General features: G+C 41.0%; 1 protein-coding gene across 3 annotated transcripts; it reads right to left on the bottom strand.

Annotated features, from left to right (window-relative positions):
* Positions 1 to 4,852: 4,852 nt before the first annotated feature.
* On the bottom strand, positions 4,853 to 11,670 carry LOC121639901. 3 transcript variants are annotated; one of them, XM_041985501.1, is made up of 6 exons: positions 11,625 to 11,670; positions 11,150 to 11,482; positions 10,969 to 11,010; positions 10,784 to 10,882; positions 10,649 to 10,683; positions 4,853 to 5,051 (listed from the first exon to the last, which is right to left on the bottom strand). In XM_041985501.1, exons 1-6 carry the CDS (start codon positions 11,668 to 11,670, stop codon positions 4,929 to 4,931), a joined length of 678 nt encoding a protein of 225 aa, XP_041841435.1. In that variant the 3' UTR covers positions 4,853 to 4,928. The 3 variants fall into 3 exon arrangements, with proteins under 3 accessions (XP_041841435.1, XP_041841433.1, XP_041841434.1); XM_041985499.1 differs by lacking the exon at positions 4,853 to 5,051 and adding an exon at positions 8,015 to 8,469 and having other exon boundaries at positions 10,654 to 10,683; XM_041985500.1 differs by lacking the exon at positions 4,853 to 5,051 and adding an exon at positions 8,255 to 8,469.
* Positions 11,671 to 13,312: the final 1,642 nt, after the last annotated feature.

A 13,312-nucleotide genomic window follows, 5' to 3' on the forward strand; every position in this document is an offset into this window, starting at 1 on the left:
TAAGCATAGCATTTGTATGGTACACACTTAAGTCTTTACCATATGGGGTTTCTCTGTCCCACAGACTGGATTGACCACAAGAACATGGCATTCATGCAAATGAAGCATCCTATAGGCAAACTCTATGATTAGAGGACACAGGACTGAGGAATTTTCTTTGTTGTCAACCCTATATAAGACAGAAGGGACACATCAGGTCTGGAGGTCTTCGTTCTGGCTTTGGGACCTCCAGATTTTGCTGCAGAAATCTGTTTTGATGTCTGAACTTTTGTAATAAACTTCTTTTTATTATTCAAGTCAGCGTCCAGAGACGTTTTTGCCTGAGAGACAATTTTTCCACATCTCCTGATCAAGATACATCACTACAACAATAGGCACCAACTACCTTACCTTACAGCTCAAGTTAGTAGCCTCAACAAAGGAGGCTCTGAATAAGGCCCCTATGGAATCAACGTCCCTTGCCTCCCTCAAGACCTGGTCTCATTTAACTCTGCTCCAACTCCATCCAGTAAGTGGTTCTACTGGTTTACTGTAATGAAAATGTTAGTTCCCAGCAAGCTCTTTTGCAGGTTTAATCTTTAAGAGTCCTTAAAGTGGTCCTGTGGACAGACACTCCAGTATCAGCTGGGATGCTAATGAAAGTCTTGACTACAGTATGTCAGATTTTATATATAAAAAATTTTTTTATTCCCAATTATTTTCCCATAAACATGTACATGATCATAAAGGGCCTGTAGGTGGTAAAATCTACATTAAACATCAAAATAGAAGAAAACATCATTCTGAGCATGCTCAGTGGGCTGATTCTCTAATAAACTGTGTAAAATATAGCTTTGTATCTAAAATCAACAAGACATGTAAGAACATTTGGTTTGTTATGTCATGTTGGTATTTACCTAAATAAGTTGTCCAGAATTCTTCTATTAATTAATAACACATTTATAAATCATTTAAATATTAGTTAAATACTTATTCAAGGGAACTTATGTTTCTTGTAGACATGACCTAATATTTATCACTTTATGAAGGAATGTTGTTTATCTATGTTCATTGTCAAACCAGAAACAGATCAGTACGATATATCCTCAAACATTCGTAAAGAATAAACATTTGCCTCACTGAGTAACAGAAAAGTAATCAATATAAACTAACAGTGGACATAAACCACTATTAGCACTGATCATGGGACTCTACCAGTAAATGAATGCATGAGTCTCTTTAGCCAATACAGAACTAAAGTGTAAATATAGATGTGTTTGGTGAAAACAGCTTCTGTTGCATGTGGTTTTTTATTGCAGAAGTAAAGGCTAGCTCTCTGTAGCTTTTTTCCTTTCTGTTTATCTGATACCACAGTGGAAAATTACAGAAGGAGGGGCGTCATGTCACCTAGCAACATGTGTCTGTAGCCATGTTCTGGGAAGAAATCTACGCTTCTGTAGTTTTCATCCACACATCAAATTAAGGGAAATAAGCAGAAAATATTAATAATATCAGTTGAATATTTAAAAGACTTTTTATACTAACCATAAACAGACGCATACCTCAAACCACACTGATGTTATGACAAAAAACACAACAGACACCAGGTGACTGAGCAGCTAGCCAGTTGGGCAGAGTTCTCACTCCATTATTCCCTTATTGTGTGAACAACCATATTTCCACACCTCACTGGACATACATGGACTAGCCTCTGTATGCTAGTCCATGAAATCACCACACCGAGCTTCCACACCAGTCAACAAACATCAGGGCTACACCCCAGCTACTTCCCTGAGATCTGATGGAAATTAGCAAAAACTGTTAGTGCTAACCACCTACTACTGTATAACTTCTGGTATTTTAGAGAAAATAAAGTCTTGTACTATCCTCCATCATAACAATAACACTATTTTCAATGGTTGTATTTCAGGGAGGTCCAAGATGAAGGGTTAAACTGGGCGATGAGCTGGGCCCATCAGCTGGATGCTTGCTCAGTGACAACGCTCCTTCTAAACACAAGTGGAACAAACCAATCAAAGTGTGCTTGCAGATAAACTTAGAAGATGTTCCAACTTGATAAATAATGTTGACGTGTGACCTTTAAGTTCAGCAGATAACCACACTTTAAAATGATTCCTCAACTTCTAACTATATTATGATTCTGTTCAGCTGCTCTAAGCAGCAGCTAAAGTTATGTCCCAGTCCATCTCCTTTATGCTACATTGACTTTATTTGTTAAGAGACATCCAAGGATGCTGTTGCACTTTTCAGACTGCAGCCTGAAACACATGCATGCAAAATGATCACTTTATTTATTAACTTTGATATATTTTATTATCAACTTCCTTCTAAAAGATATGTGCCTCTTTCGTTTTGATAAACTCTCTTTAAAATCACTTCTCCTCCATTTTAGCAGTAAACTCTTCGTCCCCGCTCGTCATCACTCCCCCCGGGTCTAAACCCAGTGTCTCTGTGTGGTTCAGCCTCCATCACTTGTTTTTGTTTGTTTGCTTTTTCTCACTAACAGAGAAGTCCTGCTAATTTTAGATGCTGTGCTGTGGTCTGAGCAGCACACCAGCTCTCTTCCTGTGCAGAGATGTATATTTCACACCTCCACCGCCCACAATGAATGTTGGAGCACAGCAGCATGATGTTGTTGCCCAGCTGGACCTCCATTAATGAAACTTATTGTTCATCCTTTCTGGAGCAAGTCTTGACGTCTGTGGACCAGTTTTGGGAAACGTCCCAGTGCATTAAACTAAACATACTGATCCCCATGGCAACTACCATTAAGTCCTGCTGGTTTCAGATGTGATCAGACCACACTGTGTTGTCTCTTCCTGTGCAGAGATGTAGATTAACACCTCCTCCCTCCTGCAAGTCATTATACTGTAAGTATCTGTGAGAATCACCGTCAGCATCCCAAATCCATCTTATATAAACTCACAGCCACTTATCAATCTGACTGTGGAGACATTCTGGTCCAGACAACTGCTGCTCACTGGATATTTCTCTTCATCAGACCATTCTCTGTAAACCCTAGAGATGGTTGTGTGTTTAAATCCCAGTAAATACTCAGACCAACAACCATGCCATGTTTAAAGTCACTTTAATCCTCTTTCTTCTTCATTCTGATCCTCAGTTTGAACTTCAGCAAGTCTTCTTCATCATGTCTACATGACTAAATGCTGTCATGTGATTGGCTGATTAGATATTTGTGTTAGTGAGGAATTGAACATGTGAGACTCATCCTCTTTATTTTAGCTTTTTATCTCTAAACTTTAAGGCATCATGTTACATCTCAGGCTTTCCTGCTGTTTTATTACTTATTATAAATCATAAATATGTAAATCCTGCGGCTTTAATTTGAACCTGGTCATGTTTTTAAACTTTTCCTAAAGATCTTTGACTTTAGAGGTCCGTGATGTTTATCTCAGATGTACTGAGATCACACTGAGCTGTCTCTTCCTGTCACACACTGGTGTGTGTATTGCTCCTCCCACAGCAGACCTCTGGACTCTCTTCATGAGAAAGTCTGACAATTGTCAGCTCTGACTCCTCCTCCATCACACAGCAGCAGAATGATGGTCTGGCTGCTGTGTTGTGCCGAACAGATTTGCTTTGCTAAGAGGAGGTTTGTGGATATGAGGCTCCTATTGATAATCTGGTTTTATTTCTTTGTTTAAATTATTGTTTTATCTAATTTATTTGGTATTATTTATGTAATGTTGTTGAACCTGACTGGACGGGACAGAAAAAAGGACACTAATGAAGAGAAGTATAAAGGAAAGTGGGGAAAAAGGAAGAAGAGACAAAGGTAGAGTAGATAGAGACGACCTTAAATCCAACCCAACACCAGACAACCAGCTGCTACACCTGTACAGAAACACAACAGAGACTTTCCTACAACTTTTACAGGTAAATTAAGCTGACAGTCATCAGCAGGTTGAAAAAGTAAAACGGTAACAAGATGTATCACAACAACAACCAAAGTACCAGAAACACACACATTAAAAACATAAATAAAATAATAAAAAACACCCTAAATAAAGCTAGCTAGTGTATAAAACCCACTGGATGACTCAGTAACTGTGTCAGCATGCAGAGGATGAGGAATGAGGAGTGATCAGAGATGAGTGTGATCCTGCAAATATGACCACGTCTCCATGGAGGCTAGAGGCAGACTAGGGCGGCCAGAGACCCGGGTGATCAGCAGCGATCCCGGAGCACAAACCCAAGCCACCCCACCATGAAGATGACCCCAGACCCACCCCGACGGCGGTAGAGCAGAGCCCCAGTCAGAGCCCCAAAAGTCCCAAGACCACTATCATTCCCTCCTCTTGTATATCAGCTTCAATGGTGGGGGTTGTCTTTTCCAGTGTTTGCCAAGGTTCTTTTTTCTAGATTTTAGATCGGTTGCGGGACAGCATCATTATGTATGTGTTGTCCTGTGGACTGGACTGGACTTGGACTTGTACTTATATAGCGCTTTTCCAGTCAGTTTGACCACTCAAAGCGCTTTACACTACTTATCACATTCACCCATTCACACACACATTCACACCCCGATAGGCACATCGGGAGGCAACGTGGGGTTAAGTGTCTTGCCCAAGGACACTTCGGCATGTAGTCAGTGGAAGCCTGGAATCGATCCCCCTACCTTCCGGTTGAAAGACGACTGCTCTTCCTCCTGAGCTACAGCCGCCCTGCTGATATTATCAGAGCCACCACACACATTACGTGTTAGATGAAAAATCTCTTCAGATTAAAAAAATCCTGATGTGTGTACCAGGCCTAAGACTGTGAGGATCATGTGTGCAGAGTTAATTACCATCACACCTCTAACATGATCTTTCTGTTCTTTGACACACAAACAGAAACGTGTCAGCAGATGAATGTGAGGAAGCCTGAAGTCCACTCTGAGCTGCAGCTCCAGCTGCTTCCTGAGTCTATCTGGTGGCAGCATACACAACATGTGGCTGCAGATGTGTCTCTGATGCAGGCCTGCTGCCTCCTCTGGCTTTGGCCTGGAAACTTAGAGCTGCGTAGTTCACATCATCTGAGTCCAAGTTCTGAAAATCACATTTATTCAGTCACGCAATGTCCATGAGTTTGTCAATAAATATGTAAAAAAAAACGTTGATTTGTAAAAGGGTAGATTAATTATATTTATATAGAGCTTTTTTAATCTGGTTGATCCTTCAAAGGGCTTTCATGTAATCGCCCCTACAGCACTTCTAATATATACACTTACAGAGCACGCAAAGCTTTTCTTTGGATTCATGTCAGCATCATACATCCAAATGAATGCTAGGACTACGAAGCATCCATGATATGTACGCTAACAGTAAGCAATTCTAAGCCCTTAGGATAAGTAAGCAAGTAAAATCTTATTCATGTAGCACCTATCAAGATAAAAATCACAGAGTGTTTCACAAAGAGAAACAAAAAAACAAGAAAATATGAAAAACAAATAAATGAATAAAAAGGGCAGTGGTCCTACTCTAAGCTCCTCCTGGATGACCGAGTTTCTCCCCCTATTTGTAAGGGAGAGTCCACCCACCCTGTGGAGGAAACTCATCTTGGCTGCTTGCAATTCTGATGTTACCTGGATAAGAGACAATCCAGTTTTAGGGTACAGGCCTTGGATTGTGAGGGGTTTTCGTTTCATCAGCATGGGTTATGTTTATGTTCATTTCATTCGTGCAATCAATCAAAACAACGGAAGCCCTGGGGACGCCACATGTTGCTGCTGCACCGTTAGGAACTTTTGGGTATTAAAACTTTAAAAATTGACAAATAAAGAGCAACAAACTGCAACATCTGTGGTATAAAAATCCCGGCGTCTGGAGCAACCACATCCACCTAAAAACACACCTGGAGAGCTTAGTCAGTAACATGAAAGCTTAATGTTAAATAGCAGGAACCATAATAAGTGATCTATTCCTGTTATTCTAGATATGTATGTCTATATGCTACTGCAGCAGACACACTCTCTCTGGACCTCCTCAGTGACGCAAGAAGCTCTTCCTCCATCAAACACCGTTTATTTGTTTTGCTTACAAATAAAGGAGACTTTACAAGAAATAAAGAACTCAACAGAAGACGAGTGTGAAGATGGATTATTTTTCACTCTGAGCTGCTGTTCAGTTGGGTTTGTGAGTCTATCTAGTAGCAGCCAAACAACACATGTGGCTCCATTTCTAAAGTTCTGGTTCTGTTCACTTCGAGATGCAAACTCAGTGCTGCATAAGCCATTCCAGTCCCCTGCTACGATAGGGTTACGGAAAGCGAAGGCAACTGGTCCAGGATGAAGTGAGAGCAGCTGTAGAGGAAGAGAAGGTCCTGCAGAGCAGTGGGGATGAGACAGCAAGGTGCCTGGACTAGATGTGACAGGTGTGGAGAGAAAAATCACTTGGAGCTGACCTTTAGCGGACAGTAGCCACACTCGCATCAAGGTTTCCTTGTCCAGGCTGTCTATGATGTTTCTTTCCCAGTCCATCTAATCTGGCACTGTTTGGGTTTGACAGACACACCATCATGCCCCATTTGCCAGAGGGCATGTGACTGGTGTGTACTGCCAAACGCCCAACAGTGCATTGAGCTGCTGCCCAAAACCTCTGGGCAAAGGCAGATACTGCTGGCTTGCAGACAGCCTCTGTGGTGCTATCGCCACATGCTGAAACTCAAAACCTAGGAAGCACACCACCAGCTTTATCAGAGCTGGGAGAGAAGCCAACAGCATATCTAGAGAAACATCAGGACTTGCTCAACACTGCACAGGACTGGCAGCTAAAAAAGTGGACCTAGGCAAGCAACTCATGTTCCCCCAGCATGTGGCTAAGACTACTCTTACACCTGACATCAGTTGATGTCAGAGGCAACAAGGAATGTTGTCATGCTGGAGCTCAGCGTGCCAATGGGAGAGAGAATGGAGGAGGCCTTTGAGCGAAAGAGGAACAAGTACCAGGAGCTAGTCAGCGACTACCATAAGACGAGGCTGGAAGGCTGAGGTGCTTACCTGTGGATGTTGGATGCAGAGGCTTTGCAGACAGTCCCTCTGCAGGGGCAATACTGCACTCGGCATCAACAGGTTAAAGGAAAGAGGAGAGCCATCTCTAACAGCACAGAGGCAAGCAGAAAAAGTCTCCAGGTGGCTCTGGATAAAGAAAGGTGATCCGTGGGTGAGCTGCAAGAGCACATGCTGAGGCCTGATCAACCTTGGCAGGGTCGCCTGAGTGAGGGTGTCTGATGTTCGAGAGACCCGAAACACCCAGTAACCTCAGGATACATCACTGATGATGTGCCCTGGTTTTGCATCAGAAAATGTAAGTGTTAGCTGTATTACCATTTACTACTTTAGACTTAGCTAAGTTATATGTCTTATATCTTTCCACTTTATCACTATTGTGTTATGTCAGATATTTGATGTGCCTGTGCATTTTTATATATTTATTCATTTTTGTTTTGTTTTGTTTTGTTTTGTTTTTTTGTTTTTAATGTTTACTTCACTGTTGAAATGTCCTGTCTTCACCGTGGGACAACGGGAAACATAGTTTTGATTCCTTTGTATGTCTTGTACATGTGAAGAAAATGACAATAAAGCTGACTTTGACTTAGCTACATTAGCATTAGCTACTTTAGTATTATCTCCTTAAGCTAACACGTTCATGGAAGTAAGCTAAGCCTTTTTCTTTTTTATTGACACATCCAGTGTCAAAATTCAGGGAAGGAAAATAATGTCAACATGTCAAATTCAGTCAAATAGACGAAAAAAAAAACTGTTTAATTATAACAAACATTTCATGCTAACGATAAACAGAACATTGGTTAAACCACTGAAGTTCCTGACAAACAACACAACAGTCATCACTGTCTCTGTGTGGTTTAGCCTCCATCACTTGTTTTATTGTGTTTACTTTACAAATGAATTGCTGGATAATTCAGAGCTTCCTTTATGTTTTCCAGGAGACTTTGTGGTTCGTCATTGTTCATATAAAACATCAACAAAGAGACTGAGAGTTTTTACAGCAGTTTTATTCTTAATCTCCACAACAAGGACTCATGTGATGTTTGTGGTCAGTGCTGATGTCTTCCTGTAGTAAAGACTCAAACAGATGATGTTTGTCATCACATGTTCTGGATTATTCTGTTATTTATTTTACATCTATAATAAAAACAATTCTGCAACAATACAGAGGCTGAAATTATTCAGTCAAAGGTGACCAGGTCAGATTTTACTGATTCTTTTCAGACTTTTCTCACTACAGTAAAGTCCTGCTGGTTTCAGATGTGATCAGACCACACTGTGCTGTCTCTTCCTGTGCAGAGATGTAGATCTACACCTCTGCAGTCCAGAAACCAAGTCTATGTGCTGGCAGTATAAATAACATGAGTCTCCACTGCTCTCTCTTCTGCAGGCCTCCTCCTTCGTGTAGTTTCTGAGAGGAACATCAGGTCTGCAGGGTCCAGGTCTGCAGGGTCCAGAGTCTGGAAATAAAGTATTAAGAAACTGTGGTGCAATGAAGAAGAACTTTTCACTTAATAGTTCACAAACAGAAAATACTATTAGAATTAGCTAAATTTTCTGGTGATCTTTCTATCAGGACTCAGTTCTTCTATTTTTTCTCTGCTTTTCTCAGTTAAGAACAACTAAATAATCAGCTTTTTATTATTCTGTCTAAACATGTTTCACAAGAGAAAATGCAAGTTGAACCTGTAGATCTGATTATTAGAACCACAGCAACAACAGTCATGATGAAGAAAACGATCAGACTGATCAGAATTACAGTCAGGAGGGTTTTTTGAAAATTAGCCACTTCACTGGACATTCAACACACTGCCACCAACTGAAGAAATAAATACTCTTTCTTTTGCTAAACCACATAATCCAGTTCAGGGTTGCTGGAAGAGTACACCCAGGACAGGTCACCGGTCCATCGCAGGACCCACACAGAGACAAACTGGGAGAATTTAGAGTGAGAGTCTTCCTCCAGGAGGAAGCTGGAGTCCTTGGAGAGAATATGTGAAAACATGGGGAGAAAATGAAGACTCCACATAGAAAGGCCACTGTTCAAACTTCTCCCCAGTCAAGGCTTGAACAGCTAACCACTACACCACCATGCAGTCCTGATGTTATATTATTACTGCAGGAGTACATCTATTATGTTTATCAGGCTTCAGTAATAAACAATAAAACAGAATGATGCAGCTTTTATTAAATATTTTTATTATATAAATGTCATGGAGAGACTAGATAGGAGTTATATTTTTTTTATGTTGTGGTCAGAATGGTAATTTTCTTATTCTCCAGTATCTAACCCTACTGGAGGAACAACGAGGCCACAAAGCAGACTGGTGTGAGGCAGCCAGGAGTCACTGGTGTGTGTCCTGCCCCTGCTGCTATTAGTTATTATTGTAAATATTCTGGTGGGTGTGTCTGGGTTCCTGTGTGGATTTGGACAGAATCTGTGAACTTATAGACCCCTGGATTTGGTGACCACCTCCATCTAGCTGCCACTGGGATTCTGGTCTGTGCTATCATCTGCCCTGGGTCTACCTGGTCTCCAGCCCACCCCGAAGGGTCGTCCTGTGAAGTGGCTTGACGTTACTGGGAGTTAGATCCGTCTGCTCCCAGTTTGATGGTGATTCCTGCTTCCTCAGCGCAAGAAAACCATACTGCACCCACCCAAGTGAAGACTACTCAGACTGGCCTGCTGCACATAAATTATAGTTGATGAAGCTGTTTGTACTGTGATTATATTCTAGTGACTTTCTAACCTCAGTGTTGGTATTGATTGTTGAAAACTGCAGACGATACATCCCTGCTGGGGCCAAGGATCCACTCGGTTGACTTCGGACCTCTGGAACCAGCCTCCATGTGTGCTGAGTCCAGAGCTCTGACCCAAGTATAATAATAGCATAATAGTTTAATAAAATTGACTTCTGTACTTGAAATGGTTGTTTGGGCTGCTCTTCTGTGATTGCTCCCATCAAACCACAGGCTTGCAGGAGGTAGATTTAGTCCCGGTTTTACCGGGTGGCTTTGTCAGAGAGGTTCTATTTATACAGCGTCTGGCATAAACAAGATGATGTTTTAATTAGATATAAACAAAAGTCAAATATGATTAATGAAGAAGCATCACTGTGTGTCTCTGGAGAAGTAAAATACTGTATGTGAGAATAATTCATGTATGAAAGGGCTTCAACATGGAGAATGGGGAGATACAGAGATCAAACCATCCATCTTCCTCCTCAGCTTCAGCCGCCCTCTGACATGTTGTGAAAGATGTAAAGTTGAAGTTTCAGAGCTGTGATTGTAGTTTACTGATAATGATGAAAGCAGATATCTAACAGAGCTGTGAAGGACTGGTGGTCTGCCCGTGGTGTACCCTGCCTCTGGCCTGGAAGCAGCTGGGATGAGCTCCTCTAACCCACGACCCTGCATCAGAGTACGCAGGTCTAGAAGATGAAGTTTACGTATAAATGTTCACATCGCATTTTAACACGTTCTGTAACTAAACTGATATTGACTGAAGCTGCAGAGGATGAGAACCTTTATCTGAATTAGTTGTTTGATGCCACAGACAGATGTTATTTACAGATGGATCATATGTTTAAATCCAACTTTTAGATCTGATTATAGTTTAGTTAAATAAAATGTTTTCACCTCACTTCTTCCTGGCTGCGCCTCCTCATTCGCAGCTAAAAGACAAATAAAACATGACTGACTCCTTCATCATGGATTTATTCATCTCTTTCCATGATGATGAAGTTACTGGGTAACTAACTAAGCCAGCCGTACCTTTCTGAAGTTTCCAGACACTGACGGCCAGAACAACTGTGAAGAAACCAGTCAGAGCACCCAGGATCACCTTCATCAGGTCTGTAGATCCATCAGCTTCTACAAAATATTTACAGTCAAACATTTAAATCTGCTCACTTCAGATGTGGTTGATACTGAAATGATGAAAGAAGGAGGAACTTTACTTTCTGAGTTCAAATCGGCTCCATCAATGGATTTATTTTCACCTGCAAATGAAACATTTTTATTCATGTTTATATCTTGTCTTTAGTTTTCTTGCTCCTGTAACAATAACTTTGAGATATTCAGTTTATTTGATGAGGAAAATCTAAGGTTAATATATTAAAAACATGAACACAGTCTTACCTTGAACCATTAACTCTGCTGCACTGACAACGACTGTATGTCCGTTCATGTAGAATCCACAGAAATACAGACCAGAATCAGAGAAATCCACTTGTTTAATCCTCAGAAAGACAGTGGACATGTTGGAGCTCATCTCAAATTTTCCATCTTTTAATCCATCACAGAGTGAAGCTTCACCTTCAGCTCCATACATGGCAGAGATACAGCTGGGTTTGGTTCTGTTCACCACTCTGAACCACTCCGTCTGGGTTGGAGATGTAGAAATGTTGGAGCACAGCAGAGTGGCATCTTCACCCTGCTGGACCTCCACAGTCTGAGACTCACAGATCCAGCCTGAAACAAGCAGCAGAGAAAACACATTCATTCTAAGCTGATTACAGCAATTATTTCAACATTTATCTGGAAGTTAATCAGGAAAAAGCAGTTACTGCATTAAAGAGATGGTTGTATTTAATGCTGAGAACACGGCTCTTACTGTGGCTGCAGAGAAGTAAAACTGTTATTAAGCTGAATTTCCTCATTCTGAGCATCACTCTGTCACATTCAGACCGCTTTATACTGAGGACGGGGTTTCATTAGGAGGGGGCGTGGTGTTCAAAGGTTCATGTTAGACGACTCGAGGGCTACAAAACCTGTTCTCTGTAACATCTGCTCCGCCTGATGTCTCTGTTCACACAAGTGGATGTTGTTCAGGTTGATGGAAAATGTCAGATTAACCATTGCAGAATTTTCCTACAGCTTCATGTTGTGCTGCATTGTGTTTACTGAGAACAAAGTTTACCCTCACAACAGAGAAAGATGATTATTGCTGTATTTTGTGAAAGAAATTAAGCTGCATATCACTCATCTATACTTATAATAATCACATGTATATTCAGTTTCTTTATTAATTTGATATTGTTAATCGCTTCACTTTTCCATTTTCATATTGTGTGTTTTCATTCTACAGAATACTGAAGTTACAGTTTTCATTGTGTATGCGTGTGTGAGGTCAGACTGACCACTTTCTTCCCAGAACTCTGATATGGCAGAGTTGAGACTGGTTTTCGACCTGCTAGATAGCAATAGTTGTTTGGGATATCAGCTTCTTGTGGTATGTGGGCTTTGTCTGAAAACTGGAAGAAAGTGGCGCCACTAAGTCTTCTATTCCTCATATTATTTTGCTGTTTGACCTTTGTTACGTCCCGTTTCAGGGGTATGAGTGGGGCGCAACAAAAAAGACAGTTGTGGACAGGTGTAAAAGTGAAACACGGTATTTTATTGTGGTGAGAATAAATAAGGAATAAAAAAAACCTGAAATCAAACAAACAAGTGTTGGGGTTAGTGAAACTGCTGAAAATAACAAAAGTTAAATCTAAAACCATACACAAAACTCGCCGAATAATATAAAAAAAAGAAAGGGTATAACAAAGGGGTGCACATAACTCGGCGTGTTAACTAACCTAAAAAGTGCAGCTGTCCCAATAAACTATGTGACCACAGTCACATCCGAATATCCTATGCTAGCCCAACACATAAACCAAAGATTTAACACCAATGATAACAAAATGGCAGAACTCATAATAATGAGTGCAGCTTGAACAAAAATCTGTGTAACACAAAGGCAAGCCCAAACTAACAAGACCATTATTATCCACACAGGAAACACCAACAGCCAGGTTTTAACCCTGCCGTCAATACAAAATAGTCTAATACACAAAAGGCTACCATTTAACACAGCAGACACACAGATAAGCTACGCAACCATAAATCTGACTCTTCATAATGCGCCGCTAGGTGGCAGCAGCAATTGTAGTAGCTCTGTTTTTAACTTGTGATTTTTTGCAATATAGCCGTCTTTTTAAGACATCAGCTGTCAATCTGTGTCTGTTCGGGTAGATTTTTTCGCGCTGGTCAGAGGCTGTGCTATACGGGAGATTTTTCTGAATATTTTTTCTTTTTGCAAGACTTGTTATTGTGAGTCTCCATGGCAACGAGACTTGTTTACCATCGGGATCAACTGATAAAACTCTCCAAACTCAAGATTATCAGTGAAACAACACTTCAAATCCCAACGGAGTTGAAAAGAAAGAGAAGAGGATGCAGGGCAGGAGCGAGGCAGAGAGAAAAACGGTGGCGATTCAAACCGTTTCTTCCAACGGTTGTTATGGGAAACGTGAGATC

This window comes from Melanotaenia boesemani, chromosome 5 (genome assembly GCF_017639745.1).
Source record: "Melanotaenia boesemani isolate fMelBoe1 chromosome 5, fMelBoe1.pri, whole genome shotgun sequence".
Classification (NCBI taxonomy): domain Eukaryota; kingdom Metazoa; phylum Chordata; class Actinopteri; order Atheriniformes; family Melanotaeniidae; genus Melanotaenia; species Melanotaenia boesemani.